The sequence below is a fragment of the Herpailurus yagouaroundi genome, unplaced genomic scaffold (genome assembly GCF_014898765.1).
Source record: "Herpailurus yagouaroundi ecotype Mexico unplaced genomic scaffold, PumYag 187, whole genome shotgun sequence".
NCBI classification, from domain to species: domain Eukaryota; kingdom Metazoa; phylum Chordata; class Mammalia; order Carnivora; family Felidae; genus Herpailurus; species Herpailurus yagouaroundi.
The window spans coordinates 30,438,462-30,461,279 of record NW_024412418.1 but is presented as its reverse complement, the minus strand read 5'-3'; the positions used below and the strand labels follow the sequence as shown (position 1 = coordinate 30,461,279).

Below are 22,818 nucleotides of genomic sequence, written 5' to 3'. Positions count from 1 at the left end.
AAGCTGAGGAATCTCAGTTTTCTGAGGAGTTTCTGTTCTCTTCCAGAGTCTGAGGAGGCCACACCCGCACTAGGGACTATTTTGGGGTAGGGGTGGGGGTTGACAAAGTTCATTTTTAGTCATTGATTAAATCCAAATGACCATCTCATATAAGTGGAGAAAGACTTCACAAGTCGCTATTTCAAGTCCTCTTCAGTTTTTTGTTGGATGTTTCTTAGCATTCTCGCCAACACACTATTTGTAGTCTTGGAGTGCTAGGGAACCCACAGTGCCCACCGAAACAAAGCGTGTGCAGCCAGACTTTCTTTGCCAGAGGATTCCGCTCTGTGGCTGGCCCTTGAGTCTTACGGGAGGGGAAAGGCCCCGAGTTTGGAGCTGCCAGTGATTTTCTCATCATCTAGCCTAAAAAAGATCCAATACATATAAAGAGCTCCATTTTCAGAGCTTGACTAGTGATAGGACTATCAGGGGAAAATCCATTCTTGGAACATTCTTGTAAAAAAAAGAAATCAGGGGATACCTGTGGATTTGCATCATTCTCGTGGTCCTCAGCATGAACAGGTAAATTGTACATTTCACAAAAGTTTGAGTCCCTCTTAAAAATTGGATCACCACAGCATCCAGATGAAGTTGGTTGACCAGATGATGTCGCCTCAGTTTACAACTGAGAAACATAATGCCTGAGCATCACTTACTTAAGATTACAAGGGAGCTGGGGAGGCCAGATCTTCTCACTGCAAGGCCGGTGCTCTTTTCTCTGCTGATTTTGCTTAATTGCCACATATGCCACTGTCCCCCCGCCCCCTGCTGCCACCCTCATATTTCTGTATCCTTATGAGCATGTCAGATCTAAGATTTTAAAATCCAACAAAACGGAATGTTCTATTAGTTTTTGTTACTGTCGTGATTAGTTAGCCCTGACCATGCAGAGCCCTGGGCACACAAATTCAAAAGAAAGAGAAAGAGTATTTTTTTATGAACTTCCCAGAGTTTTGTTTTCTGAATCGAGTATGTTTTAATTAGCAGAAAAGCAATACACGTTCTTAAAAAGAAGACAAAAATTGAACATACTCTATCCTGAGGGAGTTTAAGATTTGGCAAGGAGACAAACTTGACTTACAAGTAAGACATAGATACCTAAAAATAAACAAGTATAGAAGATATCAATATATAAGTTACGTACGGAACCACTGAAGCATGTCAGCTCTGAGCCTGGTGGATTAATCATTGAAGGCTTCTTAGAAGAGGTGAGTTTGCAAGCAAGGTTTGGAAAGGGAGAGATGGCAGATAGGAGAGGGGAAAGCATTCCAGGCAAGGGATGTGATCTACGCACCTACACAAGGTATACCTTTGGTAGAAGGTCCTAGATTCCAGAGAGGAGATCCTCTTTTCCTGACCCACGGATTGGTATTTTTGCAGTGGAGCGGGAAAGATTTAAGACCATTGCATTCGATCTAAGTTAAATCGTAATCTGGTGTTAAAACAAATAGGACTTTTATTTCCCTCTCAAACCATTGGTGGAGTTCTAAGGCAATCTGAGTCCTTGCTAACATGTGTCAAAAAAGATTCACCTGTTTTTCCCCTGCATACATTTCCTTACCCTTAGGATTCCAGACCACACCTCTTTCTTATTGGCTGCATTGGAGTTAGTGGCAAGACGAAGTGGGATGTGCTCGATGGGGTGGTTAGACGACTCTTCAAAGTAAGTGTCTAAGAAGACAGCTGCAGTAGTCTGCCTGAAGTGGGTGCCTGGGCTCAGGGAGGGAAGGGGCGGTCTGTGTCCCGAACCTGGCCACTTCTTGGGCCTGCTCCCCACCCCATCCTTGTGTTGCTGGCTGGGACTTGTCCCCTGGCACTCAAGTAACAGGAAAATGGTAAGTACAGACTGATGATTGCCCACACTGTTCTCGGATACCCTTGGCAGTGATTGGCCAGCCAGCGAGGGTCATCTCCCCAGCCTTGATCGAGTATTTGAGCCTCTTGTGGTGAGCTGCTTATGTTCAAATTCTCCCTTCACCTTAGAAGCGTGTCCTGTTGAATACGCTTTGGAGTGAGTGCCCTGTGGCCAAAGCTAAAACGTCAAATTTCCATTCTTCATTTCGGGAGGATTTGACCTGACTTGCCCAGCATCCTTGCCAACACTGCAGAGTCTGTGATCTGTGCTTCATGTAACATTAACATCTCATCAATGGCCAGAGTCAAGGATATCGGCATAGTTATTTTTGTAGTTGTTCTACTGGAGTGGGTGGGTGTTTGTCACAGGAGAGATAACTAATGAGTCCTGAAGTGAACCTTCAATCACAAGGTGGTTTTGGAAGAAGCTTTTCATACATGTTTTTTCTATCGTCCTGAAGTGAGTCAGCAATCCTATGTGTTCATTAATCATATCCCCTGAGCAATAATGGTAACCTATATTTTTGGTGCTAGAGGTCATGCTAACATAACCCCAATTTATCTTCAGGCCTGTGAGGAAGGTCCTATTAGTTTCCCACTTAAAGAGGAGGAAAGTGAGGCTCAGATCACGTCACTTGCCCAAGGTCGTGGACCTAGAAGTCAACCATGTTGGTCTAATTGAGCTGGTCTGACTTCAAAACCTGACTTAACTAGTATACTCCAGTCTTTTTCTAGCATCTGGTTTCAGCTGGTTTCACACACAGGAACTTCTGTTCTCTGACCAGAGATCATTCCCCGTCTTGGCAGGCTGCAGAAATGTGACTGGGCAAGAGATGTGAATGGCTGAGGGCAACCCACTCCTGCTGCCTAGAGCCAAAACCTTAATTCTGCTGATGGGCAGTCGGGACATCCTTGGATCAAAACGACCAACAGTTTGGGCTGAAAAGATCCTGTTGGGGCATCATATGTGAGGAAGTGAGACCATTAAAGGTAGAGAGGCCTGTTACCAGTATTTCACATCAAGTCATTGTCCAGCCACCACCTAGCCCATGGACCTTTGGTCCAAGTTCACTGACCTAAAACCTTTTGGTCACTTACCTCAGAGGGAACACCTTCCAAATTAAACCCAACTTTTCCTGTTTAAAGATCAGGAGCTGTTTTTTTTTCTTGCAGCCCCGGGGCTTGTTCCCTTTGTCATCAGTGTAGTCTTTGTTCTGAGCCAAGGAAAGGGGCCTTGGAGTATACTAGTTAATTTCTTGTCAGAATTACTTTCTCGTGCATTTTCCAGCACTATTCACAGGCCCTAGCACCTTAAGGACTTCAGCTGAACTGACGCAACGCAGCCTAAGTTTTCCTTGCTTGGTTCATCCAGACTAAACGTTCACGATTGTGTTAGGGCTCCCCCCACATCACTAACCAAATAAATCTGTACTTTAAGAGGCCTGTGATACTTGGGAATCATCCCCATGGAAAGCCAGCTCTTCTCACCTCGTTCCACAGCTCGGTTTCAACCCAGGCGTCAACTGAGAAAGAAAATGACCATAAATCACCCAAGGAAAACATGAGTCATGGGCAGATTCTAGCCACATCTTTGATAGGGTCTTGATTTTATTCTTCCCAGGAGTACATCATTCACGTCGACCCCGTGAGTCAGCTGGGGCTGAATTCAGATAGCGTTCTGGGCTACAGCATTGGGGAAATCAAGCGCAGCCACACCTCGGAGACCCCCGAGCTTCTTCCCTGTGGCTATCTGGTCGGAGAGAACACGACCATCTCCGTGACTGTCAAAGGTAACTCGGCCGATTGTGGAGGTCGGAGTTTTCAAGAATTGAGCTTTTGTCTTGTGACTTGGCAAAACATGGTCGGAAATCATGGCCACAGTTTTGTTTGCACATGTGTGTGGGGGGTTGGGGGGGTGGTTTCTCCTCCCCCACCCCCGCCCCACTGCAACCGCAGTCATTCTTACCTAAGCAAGTTGAACGGTTTTTTAGCTTTTTCAACCACCACCGGAAACAAACAATTTTAGTTTATTGCCGAAATTATATAACAAAACGTCCCATTAGCCTTCTGACTCTAAGATGATGGAATCTTAATAACCCTGCTGAAGTGGGGCTCCACCAATACCAGTGGACTCCTCTTGCCAGCTAGCCTTGGACGTGGTCCCATTCTATGGATGGGAGCCACAATCTGCTCTAGAGGCATTGCTCAGAGCACTCTGATGAAATTTCTGAAGCTCTTGCCTACACACAGTGCTGCCGGTGCTTCCGATTGCCTCATCACCTCGGATGTTAAGCCCCAGGCCAAAGTGTATTCCGTGGAACTCTAGGCCCACAAAGTATCTTGTGGGGGAAAAAACAGTGTCGTGGCCAAATAAGTCTAGAATACTACATCATTATACCCATTTGGATGTAGGGGCAGAAAGAGAAGAATGTGCTGGTGCACTGACTCTATAATTTAATACACTAACTCTTGCCGTTAAAAAGGCTGTTTGATCCAGTCTGACACCAATGTATTTGGGTGCAACCCCCTTTTTTCCCTGTATTTTATGAACCCACAAAGAATAGATTAATAAACAGTATATGAGGCTCAGCATTCAGGTTGTCCCATTTCTTAATTCCCTGGAAGGCACAGCTCTTGACTGGAGTTTTAACAGTGCACTTTTGGGGTGGTTTGATGCAAGCTTTGTCTCCTGGTTGCAAGGTTTTCCAGAAGCACCTCACCATTCCTTATCAGCAAAAATCTATATGCTTGCTCTGACGATGGCGAGCTGTCTGTTACTACTCCTTGAGCCTCACCCACAACCTTCTTATCTGGCTAGCAAGCAAAATTGCACAAACGTGGTCTCAGGCTGTAAGTGACAGAAACCTACCCCAAACTAGCTTTATCAAAAAAGGAAATGCACCTGGAAAATCCTGGAATACGCTTCAAACACTACTGGGTCCAGGTATCCCAAGAGTGCCATCAGAACCAGACCCGCCTCAGCCTTGCATATTATCTGAGTTCTCTGCATGTGGCTGCTAAAATGGCCCTGGTAGCCCTGATAAATCCTTCTGGCTTGGGATTCACCAAGAAAGAGAATGTCCTTCTGGAAAGGTATGACAGAAAATCCTTACAGGTGATTCTGGCCCACCTGGGTCAAATGGCCATCACCGAACCAGTTATTATGACCAGGGAGATGGTTTGGCCCAGCCTGGCCCCACGTTCGCCCCTTGGTGGCTGAAGGTGCTGGGTCGGCCCCTCTTGAACCACCTTGAACAAGCCCCCCATGAGAAAGACGAGTCCTGCTACAAGGGGCAGGAGGAGGGGGGACCAGGCACACCGAAACAACGCTTCAAGGAAAGCCTCTTATGTCACCGGTTCAAGCCGTGTCTCATCCATGCTGGTGAGCACACGTCGTCACTTGCAGGCGACAGCTACAGGCATTGAGGGGCGAAAGAAGTGATCCACTGCAGGGACCAGACCTTTGCACAGATGGTGACAAGGCGGTCTGCCGCAGTGGAACGTGCCACTCCACCACGGAGCCCGGCCTGCCACTGTCAGCACACCAGGTTGTTCAGCATCTCGAGGCATCAGCTCAGGTTTATTTACTTAATTTACTTTTATTTTTTAGAGAGAGAGTATGAACAAAGGAGAGAGGCAGAAGGAGAGAGAGAGAGAATATCAAGCAGGCTTCATGCTCAGAGCAGAGCCCGATGTGGGGCCCAATCCTACAACCCTGGGATCATGACCTGAGCCAAAATCAAGAGTCAGACGTTCACCCGACTGAGCCACCCAGGTGCCCCAGCTCAGGTTTATTTTTAAGTGACACCTGACTCTTCTGTTTTCTGGTGGTGCTTGAAACTTACGCCTTCAAGGCATGATAAACCACGCAAGGGTTTGAGCCAAGAGGTCCGTGGGCTGTGGATGGTCCACCTAAGTGGTACCAGAGGCAGGGATGTGACTGAGCATGCCTGAAGTGAGTTCATCTGCAGAATAGTCACTCCCAGGGGGTTTTAGGGCAAAAGACCAAAAGAGCAGCCTATATGTAGAGAGAGTTGTTTTTGTGGGTTTTTTCCTCCCTTACTATTAAGTTTAGACGAGAGACCTTACACTCTGCACTTCGCATCAAGTTTGAGCCAGTATAGATTACACTGAACTCAGTACCAGGAAAGTCTCGGGCCTATACCCAGAAGCCAAGTCATTCAGGAACCTCCACCTTGGTCATTCTGGAATAGTCCCTTGCATTTAGGGACTGTTCTCGGTTAGGGGAGGATTAGAGACAAGCATATAAATGCATTTGAGGGGTCTGTTTGCAGTGAATTATTATGTGGAAGGAAGATGCTATTATAAAATCAAGTAAATGGGGGAACCTGCCTGGCTCAGTCGGTAGAGCATGTAACTCTTGTCACAGGTTGTGAGTTCAAGCCCCACACTGAGTGTAGAGATTACTTAAAAATAAAATCTTTAAAAAATAAAATAAGAAAGAATAAATGCTCTTCTTTTTTTTTTTCACATACGTATACTGGTTTTCTTCAGGTGAGTTTTAACAGAATTGCCTTAGGTTTCAGACAGGTAACCTTGGATGGACCTTCTTTTGAGAATGGTATCAAGACAATAACTCTTTTTAAAAAGCCAACAGCGGGGCACCTGGGTGGCTCAGTCAGTTAGGCGGCTGACTTCGGCTCAGGTCATGATCTCGCGGTCCGTGAGTTCGAGCCCCGCGTCGGGCTATGTGGTGACAGCTCAGAGCCTGGAGCCTGTTTCAGATTCTGTGTCTCCCTCTCTCTGACCCTCCCCCGTTCATGCTCTGTCTCTCTCTGTCTCAAAAATAAATAAACGTTAAAAAAAAAAATTTATAAAAAAAAAAAAAGCCAACAGCCCTGATTGGTGGAGATGTCTCAGGTAGGAGAAGGGAAGAATGCATTTCCTCTTGACTTTGAGACTCAGAGGTCTTAGCATCGTAGCCTTTGCCTGCCGATCATCATATCCCCAAATCAAATTGCATTTCTTTGTTTTAAAGATGAAAGCGTTGCTGCCTTTGTGGCGTATGTGAGTGTGGGCAGCAGTGGCACGCGGGAGCAAAAAGAGTGACAGGGCAACCCCTGGGGTCCTGGCAGACACGGGAGACCCAGGTTTGGTTTGGGCAAACCCCAGTGGGTAAATCCAGACAGCCAAGCAGAGCCCAGTCTTAGGAACTCTGCAGAGGACAGACGGGGGCCCAAGGGCCCCGGTGTTAAAGTTGAGTCTGCGTCCAGCCAGGGGCTGGAGCACGTGGTACTCGTGATCAGGGAGCAACGGCCACTTGTGCCCAGCCTGCCACGTACCTGGGTGGGCAGCGGTCTCCAGACGAGTGGCCGCCACGGAAAAAGATAGGCTGCCCCAGGTGGCAAGTGCAGAGCTTCCCCGGGGCTTCAGACGATTCCCGTCCCTCTCCAACGCAGGGCTCGCGGAGAACAGCCTGGACTCGCTGGTGTTCGAATCCCTGATCCCCAAGCCCATCCTGCAGCGCTACGTCTCCCTGCTGGTGGAGCACCGGCGGATCATCCTCTCCGGCCCCAGCGGCACCGGGAAAACCTACCTGGCCAACCGGCTGTCCGAGTACCTGGTGCTTCGGGAGGGACGGGAGCTGACAGACGGCGTCATCGCTACCTTCAACGTGGACCACAAGTCCAGCAAGGTGAGGCGGTCATCCAGAGGCTGCTGTTTGGCCCCTTCAGAACTGTTGATGCAGAGCGCCTTGATGGCTCAGTCGATTAGGCGTCCGACTTCGGCTCAGGTCGTGATCTCGCAGTTCATGGGTTCGAGCCCCGCATCGGGCTCTGTGCTGACAGGAGCCTGGAGCCTGCTTCTGATTCTGTCTCTCTCTCTCTCTGCTCTTCTCCTGCTTGTGCTCTGTCTCTCTCAAGACGAAATAAACATTAAAAAGAAAAAAAGAACTGTTAATGCCACTGCCACCCTGATGGGAAATCAGCATTTCCTCTGTGTTCTCCCTTGGTGGTTATGAAAGCCTGGTGAAGGAAGTCACGGTGGGGGAGCAGAAAGGAAGGCTTTCATCCACAGCTTCAGTGAAAAGCGACATCTGTAAGGCGAGCTGGCTCATTCCTCACTCGTCCGCTATGAGCCGCGTATGAAGCTCAGTGTTAGTAGGTCTTTAGGTTCGCCCCCAATGCATCTATTGTAGTTTACCAAGAACTTGTCACGTGCCGTCTCGGTGCTGTCATCTCTCCCAAATGTAACCTCTTCAGGAACAGCGATGACACTAATAATAACAACAGCTCACATCACACACTGCTTGCCATGACCAGCAAACTGACTGCCTTACAGCAATATTCTCACGGGAGAGGTTGTTGTTACCTTGGTATCACAGAAGAGGAACCTGAGGCTTGAGGCAAGTGGCCATGTGCCTAGGACCCCTTGAATGGTACAGGGCAGTGGACTAGGGCTCAAGTCGGAGTCTTAGACTCTAGAGCTAGCAGATGGGCTCAATCCTGCTTCATGGGGACCAGTGGAGACGTTTAGACCTAGGCCCGGGCGAGGGTTGGGAAATGTTTTCTCAAACTTGATCACTGTTCAACACAGTGGGAGGTGATGGATGGTTCGCTCTGGCTGGCCCTGAGTCAAAGGTGATTGGGAAATGACTCTTCTGCCTTGAATCACCTGGCATGCTCAAAGATGTAGATTCCTAGACCTCATTCCCAGATGATTGCTTTCAGTAGGTTGAATGGGAACCAACTGGCCAGGAAATTGTGCCAGCTCAGTCTCTTCCTCCTCTTCTTCCTCCCCTGACACACATCCCTAACCCTAGCCGTGCTGGGCTGCATACCAGCTCCAGATCAAGCCAATCCCCCTTGTGTTCTCCACAGTTCAGTTCAGAGCTTACCCTTTCCACCAGATATCCCGGGGCTTCCTGTGCATGTAGACCCCCTGCCCCTGCACGGTTCGTTTTCTGTCTGTGATGGCACCAGTCAGCAGTGCTTACCTCTGTGTGGGGATGGCTCCTTTGCTGTATTGATTCATCGAGGGCTTCTGTGTAAACAGCTCTCAGGCAAGTGCGAGCTTACTGGAGGGGGAGCATGATAAGCAATATCAAGAAGAATGACAATACTTCTAGAAGAGTGTCAGAGCAGAGACATAAAACTATGCCTGGGCACCCCATGGTGCTGTGCTCCTGCCCCAGGCAGAAGGAGTTCTGTTACCTGGTGAATTCCAGGAGTCTGGACCCAGGCCTTCCCCACCCCCTGCCCAGCCCAGTGCTGTGCAGTAGATGGGCACGCAACACTTGTTCACCACACGGCCTCCTGAAAGGCCTTTGCACCTGCGTTGACCCGGGCAAAGTGAAGGCTCCGAGTATGTGCATCTTTCCGGGGTGCGTTCACCCACTTATTCTTTACCTGGCCTCCACAGGAATTGCGCCAGTACCTGTCCAACCTTGCTGACCAATGCACCAGCGAGAACAACGCTGCAGACATGCCCCTCGTCATCATCCTGGACAACCTGCATCACGTCAGCTCCCTGGGCGAGATCTTCAATGGGCTGCTCAACTGCAAGGACCATAAATGGTAAAGGCCGGTTCCGGGCCTCCTGGCCCCCAGGAAGCCGGCGGCCACATGATGTGTGCTGCGTGGGCACTGTGCTCACGTGAGGGTTGGGGTGGGGGTGGTGGGGGAGGCAACCAGCCACCTGCCTGGATGCTCAGACAACACGGGCTTCTGTGAGCACCTGCTCTGGCTTGGCTTCGAGTCACAGAGCCTTCTTTTCCTTCCTGTCCCCCGCAGCCCTTACATAATTGGCACAATGAACCAGGCTACCTCTTCTACCCCCAACCTGCAGCTTCACCACAACTTCAGGTAAGGGATCACTTTTCAAGGGCCAGCACTGGGTTGGGCATCGTGCTGGGGATCCTCCCCAGCCTCACTCATTTAATTCTCATGGCAGCGTCACTAGTTTATCTTGCTGGTGGGGGAGACCGGGGCTGAGAGAATTGATTCCTGTGAGGTCACACAGCTGGCCCGTGGAAGAGCGGAGACAGGAGCCCAGGTCTCCCCGACTCTCCGCCCCGGGGGTGGCAGTGTCAGGATGGCAGCTCTGGGCTTGCGTCCCCTGTGCGTTTCCTGCAACGCGTCTCTCCATCCCTAGTGAACTTGAGCAACGGAAGCTCTTGCTTATGAATGTCCCCTCGTCGCTGGGTCTGTGGGCCTGTGAGTCCCCCGCGAGTCCCTCTGCCCCAGTGCTGTAGTAGGGAGCCGTCCCTGTGGGGGTGCAGGAGGGGCTGTCCAGATCAGTCGTGCGAGGTTGTGTTGCTGCTTGCCTGGGCCCTTACGTGCGGCTGAGAAGCCGCTCTGGGGCCACCCCCCGGCTCCCTTACACTGGCGGCACTGCACGCATCCTAGAGGGCGATCTGTTGGAAGTGGACCTACATCGTAACCGTCAGAAATGGTGATGCCCCTGGGCCTGACGTCATGGCCACCTCTGCATCCAGGCTGTCCTGTCCCGTCCACGCTTTCTCCTCCTGCCCCCAGCACCACCCCGTCTCCCAATACACCGCTGCAATCATTTTGTGGCCAGTGGGCCTACCTGCAGCTTGGCTCCCTGCAGGCAATCTCCTGTGCCAGCTGCATCCAAGTGAGCATTCTAGAATTCAAATCTGACCATAAAGCCCTCATGCTTTAAAGTCCTTCAGGGGCTCCCCATTGGCTCCAGGATGGAATCAGACTCCTTAGGTGGGCTGGTCAAGTCTAAACACTGAATTACACTGGTTGCTCTGAATCTCTGGCAGTTTCCCACACACCCCACGTACGTGTGCAGATGGTGCAGCATGGCCTGCGGCCCGCACCCCAGCCCCCTTCTGGTCTCAGACATCCCCTCCTCTGAGAAGCCTTTCCTAATTCTCCAGGTTTCATTACGTCTCATTCCTCTGTTTGCTTCTCTGCTTCCTCCGCTGGGCTGTGTGCTTCTAGGGAACAGGGACTGTGTCTTAGTCTTGGTTATAGTTCCAGAGGCCGACACAGGGCCTGACTTCCAACACAAGAGGCAACAGCCTTGGTGGTTAGAGCCCAGACACTGGGGCAGGACTGTCCTAGTTCTAATCTTAGCCCTTCTATTAACTAGCTGTTTGATCTCGGGCAAGTTGTGCAACCTGTCTATGCCTCAGCATATCTGTCTGTGAAATGGGCAGTCATAGGGCTGCTGTAATGAATTGGGAGTTCATGTGTGTCCAGCATTAGATCAGTGTTTGTTGTATAGTGAGGCCTGTCCTATTAACATAGACACTCTCCAGATCTAATGAGCTTTGACTGGGGAGGCTGGTGTCGTTTTTATCAGTCAGCATCATTGAAAATTATCGCTGACTTTCCTCCAGGTGGGTGCTTTGTGCCAACCACACAGAGCCCGTGAAGGGCTTCCTTGGCCGGTTCCTAAGGCGGAAGCTCATGGAAACAGAGATCAGTGGGCGGGTACGGAATATGGAGCTGGTAAAAATCATTGACTGGATTCCCAAGGTCTGGCATCACCTCAACCGCTTCCTGGAGGCTCACAGCTCCTCGGATGTCACCATAGGTAGGTGGGAGGCTGGGCAGGGGCAGGTGGGTGGCCTGGCTGGGGGACAGGCACTGCTCCTGGAGCTCTGGTGTTCTCAGATGAGTGTGCTCAGGGCCTTGGCCAGGAGAGCACTTTGCAGGCACAAGTCAGCTGGACGCTGCACTGTCCATATGGATGAGAAGGGGACAGAGGGACAGTCACAGCCCAAGGCAGACCCTAGACTGGCAGTCATCTGCATCCGGTGCTATGTCTCCACCGCCCCGCCATCTCGGCCCAGTGCACCAGGGCTGATCAGCAGCAGAGAGGGGCATCCAGCCTTGGCCGTTGCCAAAACTCCTGGCTCAGCAAAGAGCCCCCACGACAAGGCTCCCACAGGAGCAAACCACCCTGCAACACTGGCTTTGCTTTAACAACAAAGTGTTATCAACATTCCTGAAGCTTAGGGTTCAGAGAAAAAAAGGCCACCGATCATTCCCACATCCTGACGTGATCATCTTAATTTGAGCTTCTGTTTTCTGTGTCTACACAGACGTGCTTCATGTAGTTACGATCCTAGTGTGCACACAGGATGCTCTTTTCACTTTGTCCTAAGAGCAGTCTCCGTTTTTACAGTCCTTTTCAAAGGCTGCAAAATAGGCAAATGCAGGTGTACCGCTGTTTGCTTAATGGTGTCTCTTCTCTTGGACATTTCATGCGCTTCTGTTTCAAAGGTCAGGATTAATAATATTGCATCGAACATCTTTCTCTGTAAAGCCTCTCCTCGCTTCTGTGCGATTTTTCTGGGGGAGAGAGATCCCAGGGTGGGGTTAGGGATCCCAAGTGTAATGCCCTGTGCCCACCACCCGACAGTTGGCATTTCTGCTGTCATTCAGAAAGATCACAGGAGCCCTCTGTGGGGTTTGTTCGGAACGTGGCTTCTCTTAACACCCCAATTTCAGCTCTGATTTTTCCCTCTGGTCCCCAGGCCCCCGGCTCTTCCTGTCCTGCCCCATCGATGTGGATGGCTCGAGGGTGTGGTTCACCGACTTGTGGAACTACTCAATTATCCCCTATCTCCTCGAAGCCGTCAGAGAAGGACTCCAGGTGAGGAACACACTTGCTACTGGCCTCAAAATCGGGGGTCATTCGGGTGACCAGATGAGTTGTTTTCATCTCCTCCTCTAGGGGTCTGACGTGGGGTGCCAACACCTCACCGGCGAGGCCATCAGTCCAGCACAGAGTGGGACACACACTGAGCTGTAAATCCGGGCCCTGCCACTGTTATGTGTGACCCCAGGCAAGTTGTTCAGCCTCTGTGCCACAGTACCCTCACTGATGGAAGAGGAGAATGATAATCCTCTGCCACGAAGGGATATTGCGAGCACTAAATGCGGTCATGGCCGGCAAGTGCTCAGCACAGTGCACAAGAAATGGAAGTATACCTGTGTGTAGCACTTCAGAGTTTGCAAAGTATTCTCCTGTCTGCTGTTTGATTCAAGCCCGGCATTGGTCACAGGACTTGAGCAGAAAACATTTGGTTTTGGGTCTTCATTTTTCAGAAGAGGACAGTCGAGGCTCAAAGGGAATAAACGACTTGCCCAAGAATATAAAAGTGAAACTTGAGGAATCTGGGATTGGAGTCCAGTCCTCTGGCTCGAATTCCAGGTTCTGAGGCCTCTACCCCGTGCACTTATACCTGTCCCAGGACCCCTCCCGGGTGACCCTGGGGCCCACAAGGCTGCAAGTCCTGGCCCTGCCTCGGCAGGAAGGCAACACCCTTTCCTGCTCATTCAGCCCAGCATTGAATGCCAGGGGCTGAGCAGTAAATTGAAGCTTGCAGTGGTGCCCCTGTTGAGCCTGGAGGCCCCTGCAGCTTTCTTGCTGAGTTAACAGCAGGCATCAGGCACAACTGAACCAGCCGTGTCCCCAGGTGCTCCTCGGTGTCCTCCGTACTGGGCAACGGGAGACACAAGGTGCTGTCGTGAGCCTGTGGAGGGTGTGGGAGGGGCACGCCCACATGCACGTATGGGGTAAAGCCCATTAACGGCTGCGGTCTGTGCTCGTCCCTTCTGTACGTTTGGCTGAGCCTGGCTGCAGCAGCACCTATGGTCTCAGAGGCGTTCAGGACGAAGCCTTTATTCCCATGATCTGTTAGCACCACACACCCAAGCAGCCACGCAGTCACTCCTATTTTGTGGGGCCCGTAGAAGCATCTTCCTACATGCTGGATTCCTGACGCCTGTTTCGTTTCAGAAGCCCCTCTCTGTTCTCCATCAGGGGCCTCCGGGGGCTGTGATGTCCCCTGCACCTCTGGGAGACCCACACTGCTGAAAAGCAGCAGGGGAGTTAGAAGTGGAGGAAGTGTACCGTTTCCTCTTATTCTTGCCTCACCTGTCAGTTGTCCATTTGCTGCTTCTTTGCTCCAAATCTGTCTTGTGATGAGGGATGGGGAGTAACTTCAGAGTGTGCTTGGAAGAACCCATGGGGTCTGTTGGGTAAGGGCCTCCTTTGCCCGAGGAGGCACAAACCAGCAGTGGGAAGGCCGTGCAGCCCCGGACCACATACACCTCAGCTGGCCCTTTGTCCTCACCAAGGATGGATATGCCAAGACGCTGCTCCCTTGGACCTGAATTTCAGAGAAGGCCTTCTGGGCATGGCTGTAAAGGTGGAGTCTGAACTCCCTTCCCTTCCTGGAGCTCACTGTGAAGGAGCACTTGGCCTCTTTCCCACCGAGAGTGAGGAGGCAACAGGTTGAAAGAATTTGGGGATGGCTATAGAACAGTCCATTGGGGCAGGGAACAGAGACATGCCACCATCTGATGGGACTCACCAGTTCAGTATGAGGCAAGAAAAATCGTTGCTTTTCTGTGCTGTGAGGTCATTTTTTTTTTAATTTTTTTTTTTTAACGTTTATTTATTTTCAAGACAGAGAGCATGAATGGGGGGAGGGTCAGAGAAAGAGGGAGACACAGAATCGGAAGCAGGCTCCAGGCTCCGAGCTGTCAGCACAGAGCCCGACGCGGGGCTCGAACTCATGGACCACAAGATCATGACCTGAGCCGAAGTCGGACACTCAACCGACTGAGCCACCCAGGTGCCCCTGTGAGGTCATTTAAAAGACAATCTTTTGGGGCGCCTGGGTGGCGCAGTCGGTTAAGCGTCCGACTTCAGCCAGGTCACGATCTCGCACTCCGTGAGTTCGAGCCCCGCGTCGGGCTCTGGGCTGATGGCTCGGAGCCTGGAGCCTGTTTCCGATTCTGTGTCTCCCTCTCTCTCTGCCCCTCCCCCATTCATGCTCTGTCTCTCTCTGTCCCAAAAATAAGTAAACGTTGAAAAAAAATAAATAAATAAAAAAATAAAAGACAATCTTTTAAGAGTGTGGGAGCTACCAGGGGGAGGCAGCCAGAGTTAGCATTTTCATTTTACCAAATTGCTCAAAAGTGAGCCATCTTGCCTGTGACCTCATCCTGAGGAGCCAAAGGAAAACCCACCGAATCTGCTGGTTCATGAGGAAACCTGGCGTGTTCTTCATGCCTCTGGTTTTGAAGGAAAAGTCTGCTGACGTTTATTGAGGGCCTGCTACTTGCTGGCCACCGTGCGATGGGCCTGATGTGCACGCTCTCATTTAGTTCTAACAGCTCAGCGAGTATACCTCATAAACGAGACCAAGCTCACAAGAGTTTTTGACTGTTACCCAGGTTCACACAGTGGGGTATGATGCACCAGCATTAGAGCCGGGTCTGGCTGACCCCTCCATTACTTCTCTGATTTTCAGGCTGTCTCGAGGACCCCCATAACTCCCAGAAGCCTCAGGTGGCTCAGGGAACAAAGTGTTGTGTTTTATACAATGGTTTTCTACGTGAGATGGCATGTGACAAAAGGATTCCTCGATCTTTTTTTTTTTTTTTTTTTAATTTTTTTAAATGTTTATTTTTGAGAGAGAGCACAAGCAGGGGAAGGGCAGAGAGAGAGAAGACGACACAGAATCTAAAGTAGGCTCCAGGCCCTGAGCTGTCCGCACAGAGCCCGATGCGGAGCTCAAACTCATGGGCTGCAAGATCCTGACCTGAACCGAAGTCGGACACTTAACCGACTGAGTCGCCCAGGTGCCCCAAGGATTCCTCTATCTTAAAAAAAAGTTTGATTCCCTACTGTCCTTCGTGTTACCTTGAGTCCACGCTTACTGTGTGCTGGGCGCCGTGTGGGATCATCGGCTCCTCACCTGCCCCTGCAGAGTGAGTGTCATGGCCAGGAGGGGAGTGCGCTGCAGAGTCAGAAGGCTCACAGAGGCCCAGCTTTTAGTTCCCAGTGTCTCGGCCCACAGTTCCTGAGCCAGTGGGCACGGCAGGCTCCTCCCTGCCTTGGGGCAAGTGCATGGCCCATCTGTCTGCTCTCTTTCCATCTGTCTCTGCTGCTTCCCAGAGCTGCCTCGGGGCTCTGCAGTGGGGCCGAGGAGCTTTTATGATAATTCCTGTGCTTGCCACGGTACTTACCCAACCATTCATCACCTGGTCTTGAACATGTCTAGTGGCAAGTGTGGAGGCTTGTAAAAATATTTTCTGTTCTCGCAGATGATGTTCACATGTGCCTGATGTACGTTTGTCTTATGACTCAGTTCCCAGTCCTGTTACCCTTTGGAGCTGTCACTGTTAACATTTGCCAAAGTGTCCCAAGTCTACAGAGCAGCTCAGAAGACCTGCGTCCCTCTGGTGGCCCCGGGGGGGGGGGGGGGCCAGGAGAGCTTTGGGCCATTTATCAGATGGCCCAATCTGCTCTGAGACCCTGGGCAAGTCTCCTGTCTGTAAGCCTCAGGTTCCCTGTCTGTGATCTGAAAAGCTTAGACTAGAAGTATTTTCTCGTATTTTCTCCAGCGGTCTTCTGTGGAGCCCAGAAGGTGCTCAGATTCCTCGGTGGTGGGGAAGAGTAAATATTTGAAAAACCACTGGGCCATATTATGTCTAAGGGCTTGATGAGCTCCACATCCTGGCCTCTGTTGCTCTGCAGCCCGGAGCCTCTCCTCCTCCAGACTGGCTCCAGAAGTAAGGGTCTGGTTCAGCCTCACCCAGGAGGTCTGGCTTGGGAAAGCTGGTCCAATCCTCCCTTTGGAGGGGGAAGCTTCTAAAAATTGCAGGAATGTTTCTAATCGAGACCAACCTTCTTCAGTTCTGAATACCCCCCACATGCGGGTGTGTTCCCTCCCTCCCCGGCATGCACGCACGTGTACACACGCACTTTCCTTCAGGTGATCCCTTCTCACTCAGACTATGAGTTGCCTTTAGAACACCAGACTGAATGCTCAGGCCCGAGACTCACCATTGCCCCAGGGTTAAGGAAGGTTGAGTGACAGGGTCAGAGCGCTAGACGGGAGGGGTGCTAGCGTCTGAGAAAGCAGTGAGGTCATACGAGGCTGTGTATGTGTGTGCTGAGTACAGAAGGAGCCAGTGGCTGACGGAGAGAGATGGGTAAGTGCATCCGCCCTGCACGCAGGGCGGGCGGCTTCCCGGCAAATCATACGTAAAGGTCACAGGTGCCTTAGGCAATGGTGAGTCAGCCAAGTTGACACGTCCTTGTCTGGTGGACAGTCTGGTCTGCATCTCTCTGCTCTGGGTTTGGCTGAGTCACGTGGCTCTCGCTGATACCGAGGGGTTCAGAGTGGAGTCATTCAGGAGGGCTGGAGAGGGGGAAAGGCCCAGACAAGGAAACTTAGGTCCTAGGTCTGATCCAGCTCCGCTCCATAACCTTCCACAGCTGGTGCTTCTGTCTAGGCCCCGAGTTCCCCATCCGGTTAATGAGGCTAGGTGACCCCAGTTCCTTCCAGCCGGGGCAACCTATGACTTGTGTAGATGTGGTTTTGTCAGAGCTTCAGAGCTCGGCTCTGTTCTGTTAGCCAGTCCTCTCTCCCCTCTCCACTGGGAGAGCAGAGGGAGCAGACAGGCTGGGGGCTGGGTGCAGTTTCACTCCGGTGCCCCCTGCGCCATTGTGGTTCAGGAGTCTTCGGTCTTTATACCCATGGTCCCCTGGAGAAGGGGGCGTCTTCCAGAGCCACAGCCGGCACCACGCTGGGCGAGCACATCTACCCCATCTCCTTAGACTCAGTGCTGCGTGGAGGCGGACAGACTTGGACTCCAGTTCTGCTGTCTTTCCTCCCTGGGCCTGTCCCGTCATCTGGGAGACTCAGTCGTAGGGTCGTCCCTGGGAACCACATGTTAGTTAAACAAGATATTCGTAAAGCACCGCTGGCACACCGTAACCTATGAGATGTGGCCGCGGTGCCGGCGTTACAGAGAAAGGATGGAGACGACACCTAGCCGTGCCACATTCAGAGCCCGGCCTTGGGAGGTGCTGCAGCCTGGGCTTCTGTCCTTGAAAGAGTATATGTGTCTCTTGACATTGCTCGTAGAAGTCACTGGAGGGGGCGCCTGCCTGTTAAGCGTCCAACACGCGATTTCAGCTCAGGTCATGATCTCACGGTTCATGGGATCGAGCCCCACGTCAGGCTCTGCACTGACAGCACGAGGCCTGCTTGGGATTCTCTGCTCCTCCCCTGCTCGCGTGCTTGCTGACACCCACACCCACTCACTCTCCCTAAATAAATAAAGAAATAAACAAACAAATAAATAAAAATTTTTGAAAGTCACTAGAATAGTTGTATCAGTATTTAAGGCTTAAGAAAAGGCCTTGAGTTGCTCATGTAGTTTTCTGTTTTAAGAGCAAATTAGTTGTTAGTTTGGAAGGATACATGAGAGAGAGATTTAAAATTCCAACGCCCATGTGTAACCTCTGTTAACAGTCTGCTGTTTTGAAAGTGACCAGCGCTGCTATAGAGGGCCTTGGAGAGTCCGACCTGCTTCAGGAAATGGGGTTTTCTCAAACCGGGGCTGTTTGCGACCCCTCCTGTGGTGTTGATACCCAGCACTCGATCTGTGTGGAAGGTCATCTTTGCAGAGGGGTGTACCGAATGGGATACTAGAACCGGCCTGTGTGAGCTGATGGTCAGCACCTCCTTCCAACTCCAGGTTCAGTGATACCATACTGGTAGTTTGAAATTGGCCGTAGTAGGTCTATTTATACCACAGAAATTGGCAAACGCTTCAAATTACATGGTGGTCGTTCCCCCACCCCAGGTGGCTACTTTTCAGATTAGGTCAGCAAAGCTTAAAGCTTAGGGTGACACGGTGAGGCAGTGGCAGAGCTAAGAGGTGAACCCAGGTCATCCGAACTCCAAAGTTGGCACCTTTGACCTCCCCCCCCCCCCCCCCGGGTCATGTTGCCTTCAGTCTTAGTATATCGAGCTGTGTGTGCCTTGGGTGACCTCCTTAAGGTAGAATTCTGGAAGTGGAATTTTGCCATCAGGGAAGGCATAACGCTGGGCTTGAGGAGTTTTTCGGATGACTACTATACCAGGCCTGCAGAAGAGGTCTCCAGCCACACCCAGACTATTCCTTCTTTGCCTGTTTTCAGCTCTACGGAAGGCGGGCCCCCTGGGAGGATCCTGCCAAGTGGGTGATGGAGACCTACCCCTGGGCAGCCAGCCCACAGCAACACGAGTGGCCCCCCCTGCTGCAGCTCCGGCCTGAGGACGTCGGCTTTGATGGCTACTCCATACCTCGGGAAGGGTCTGCGAGCAAGCAGGTGCCCCCCAGTGACGCTGAAGGAGACCCGCTGGTGAGTCCTCCGCTCCCAGAGCACTTACTGTATATCCGTCATCATGCAAGGCATGCTGGGAATACAGACATGACCGAGCCCGGGTCTTGCTTTGGAAGGCCAGACCCATCCCAAGATTAGTCACATTTTTGCCCATATTTTCTTCCATGGTGTCAGTTTTTCACTGTCCTTTAACCCTCTGAAATGTGTTCTGGTATAAGGTAAAAGGTTAAGAATTTGATCCCCCTCCCCGCAAACATCCCCGTACCACTCTTTGCCTCCTGATTTGAGTGCCACCTTTATCAAGTACTGTCCTTCTCCATTTATCTCTCCCCCTAGTAACAGGGCAGAGGCGGGGAGATTCCTAAGGAGCAGAAGCCCAAGCCAACTGATCAGGAGCACAGGCAGGGAGAGGTTTGAGGGCAGGAAGGACTCGCAAAGGACAGGGAGGCCTGAATACGGGTCCCAAGGCCAGTGATATGAGTTAAGCCTTTAACACTGCCTGAGTTTCTTATTTACCCCCACCACTGCTAAAGCAAATAAAGGTCCTTTGAGAAGAACCTGGACCAGAGACGACAACACTATAATTACAGTGTTCCCTGCCTATGAGACCCGTACATAGTCCTACTGCGAAATTACATCTAATAAATCAAAAGCTCCATAAAAGAAGGTGGAAGCACATATCCCAGAGCCTCCCATACTTAAATGACCATTATCATGCCTTCAGTTTACCCTTGAGCTACCTTGGCAGCTAAGGCAAAAGGAAAAACACAACAGAGAATATTACTTGCATTACTTAATGAAAGAACATATTCATAAGGGATGCAGCAGGATTAAAAGGCAGCTAACGTGTTGTTCTATGCCTGATGACTAACTGATTTGCTAGCTAAAAATAACAATAGCTGCTTTGGCTTGTCTGCCATCCTCCCGACTGGCAGCAAGGAGCTGTGGTCCTGTGGAGACTTTTTTTAAACAGGACCTCTGTTCTGACTGGTGTTACTATTTGTTATATGCACGACCTCATTTACAGCGTTGATAAACAACAGTGTTGCAGAAGAAAGGATCTGGCTTGAAGAAGCCGTTTCTAACATTAACGATGGCTGAAAGCCAGAGTCATGGCGAGCTTTTTGTGGCTGCGGGCTCATGAGATCTTCCCTCAGGAACAGAAGAGAACTTAGGAGATATCTAGAGGAAAGAATGGCTCCCTCATCCCCAGACCCTCTTTTCTTACCCAGGAATATTTGTGTCCCTGATTAAACCTGAGGGGATCTAGGTAAAACCTGGAGCTCTTGGAACAGTTACCCAGAATTCTCCCTCCAACCCCGGGCCCTCAGAAGGGAGCTGTGCCAGCTCCGTTTCCCCCACTTTATAGTTGCTGTTTCTCCCTGCCCAGTGCCAGAGATCTCTGTTAGAATAGCTCTCTTGTGTCCTGGTCTGTCTCCCTCATGAGACTGAGACCTCCAAGAGAACAGGACTGACTGGTTTTTGCTCCAGAACACCTGCTGTAAGTGCCGGGGCTCCAGGGGTGGGTTGATGAGTGAGGAATCACGGCCGCAAAGGATCGTCCATGGTGCCACAGCTCCATCTCTTCCCCCCTCGCGGCTTTGCGGGTAGGCACCAGCAGATGGTGTTCCCGTGCCCTGGCTCACCCTAGGACGCCGCACAGCATCCTGAGGGCCAGCTGGCGAGGAAGCAGCTGGATTTCCTGCCCAGCTGCATCACGTCCTGGCCTTAGCTCAGAGAGACCCTACTTTCTAACTTACTTGCTACATAGAACATAAAATACCCAATTGACGGTTGCAAGTAAGTTCCCGGTTCCCCCCTTCACTCCTAAACAAATGACCAATAGAGTATAGACCAGGGAAGGTTGGAGGAACACCCTTCAAGCTCTTTAAGGCAAAGGATGGCACTTGCAGATCTCGTTTATTGAGCACTTAACCAGGCGCCAGGCCCTATTCTGACGGTCTGATGCACATCACGTCATCTTGTTCCCTATTTCAACCCTCTGAGATACAGGCGCTATTGTTCTCTCCACTCTATCGATGAGGAACTGGTGGCTCAGGTATCTTAGGTAATTGTTCGGAGTTCTCTGACTTGGAATCCAGGTTTCTGTGTCCCTCGTGGCTCTGCTTGTAACCGGTGCTGACCTTTCTCTCCCGTGGCGGCCTTGACAGGAGCGGGCACACGGCCGGCTCCGGGCTGCCCTCTGGCCAGAGCCAGATGCACCCATGGGCTGGATGCTCCCTGAATGGGGAGCCGTGTGCGTCGTATGTCAGCAGCAGGGACGCTGGACTGGCATCTTTATCCAGTTTGAGGCCCGTGTTTGAGTAAAGTGTGTCCCTTCCAAATAAAAAATAAATCCTGTATTCATAGACGACTTCCTATTTTGTTTTCTGTGCTCTACATATGTGAACTCAATCCACACCATAACGTTGTGGGACACGTACGATTATTGTTCGCCTGTGGCCAGTGAAGAAACTAAGGCACAAAAAGGTTAAGTAACTTACCCATGCTTATGCAACTAGTAAGTGGTAAAGACAGGATTTGAACCCTGGAAGCCTGGCCCATAGCCCACACCTGTGTCCACAGCCCCCACTATAGGCGGCAACCCGGAGCGAGTGTGGAGGGGGGTAGCGTGAGCTTGGAAAAGGCCAGAGGTGGGCAGCTGCCAGACTGAAAGCTGCTCATGCTCTCCCTCTCTCCCCAGATGAACATGCTGATGAGGCTGCAGGAGGCGGCCAACTACTCCAGCCCCCAGAGCTATGACAGCGACTCCAACAGCAACAGCCATCACGATGATATCCTGGACTCGTCCCTAGAGTCTACTCTGTGACAGGGGCCAGCCATGGAGCCCGCCCACCTCCCCCGGTCCTTGCCCTGCTCCACCTGCGTCCCCTGCACCATCCTGAACATGCCCTCCTGAGCCAGCCCCCCAGCTGCAGTGTGAGAGCTGCAGGGATACCCAGACCCCTCATCCTCCAGCCTTGGCCCCGGGTGCAGGCCTCCCGGGCCGGCCGCCTTGGGACCGCTTCCTTCCACAGTGAGAACTGCACTATCTTCCGTTTATTTTAATTATTGTTTGCCTTGTTGCTGTGACCTCCCTAAGACACTGAAGACACTTCTCGGGAAAGGATTGTCACCGTTGAAATGAAAAGATTATAAAAGAAAAAAAAAAAAAAAAAACAAACCAAGAACCCACTAGAAGCTCTGAAACCAAACAGCATCCTGCCAAGGAGCTGCCCAGGGCAGAAGAGGCCGGAACCAAGCTGGAAATGTGGACTCCCTAGCTTCCACTCAGCCCAGAAACCGCAACCGGGTGGTGTCGCCAGCACCCCCGCATCTGCCTCCCCGCCTTCGTCCCCATCGACCCCGGAAGAGAACTGTGTTAACTAGGGCACTACAGAGCTACAACACAGGGAAACCTTAAGGAAAAGCAAAGCGCGCTTGCTGTTTTGTTTTGCTTTTTTAAATGGTGCTCTCCTTACCCGAGAGGTATTTTGCCTGTTCCAGTTCAACCACACCTTTCAGATCCATCAGCCTCCAGTCGATCCCTACGTGTGAGCGGAGCGTGCGCGAGCCGATGTGGCCGCGGCGCAGACGCCACGTGTCTACTTCCTCCTTCTCTAGAAATGAATCAGGTTTTTCTTTCTGCAAACACTGTGTACAGTGAGAATTGGTCTATTTTGGAGAACTGGTTACCCCTTTGCCAGTGAGGTTGAGTTTCCCCCTTTCTGACTCTTTGATTTTGAAGATTTCCCCCCACCCCCCAACCCCAGCCCCAGCCCC

General features: G+C 51.3%; 1 protein-coding gene across 17 annotated transcripts in view; it reads left to right on the top strand.

Annotated features, from left to right (window-relative positions):
• The window catches only part of NAV2 (neuron navigator 2), a 742,917-nt gene extending 720,443 nt beyond the window's left edge, over positions 1–22,474 (top strand). For 16 of the 17 annotated variants that reach the window (XM_040495644.1, XM_040495643.1, XM_040495633.1 and 13 more), the window contains 9 exons: positions 1,607–1,702; positions 3,515–3,683; positions 7,314–7,549; positions 9,277–9,431; positions 9,648–9,719; positions 11,231–11,427; positions 12,374–12,492; positions 18,850–19,053; positions 21,740–22,474. In XM_040495644.1, the coding sequence (XP_040351578.1) occupies positions 1,607–1,702; positions 3,515–3,683; positions 7,314–7,549; positions 9,277–9,431; positions 9,648–9,719; positions 11,231–11,427; positions 12,374–12,492; positions 18,850–19,053; positions 21,740–21,865 (1,374 nt within the window). In that variant the 3' untranslated portion in view covers positions 21,866–22,474. Of the gene's footprint in view, positions 1–1,606; positions 1,703–3,514; positions 3,684–7,313; positions 7,550–9,276; positions 9,432–9,647; positions 9,720–11,230; positions 11,428–12,373; positions 12,493–18,849; positions 19,054–21,739 lie in introns of those variants that run through there. The other variant, XM_040495649.1, reaches the window with a different exon arrangement.
• Positions 22,475–22,818: the final 344 nt, after the last annotated feature.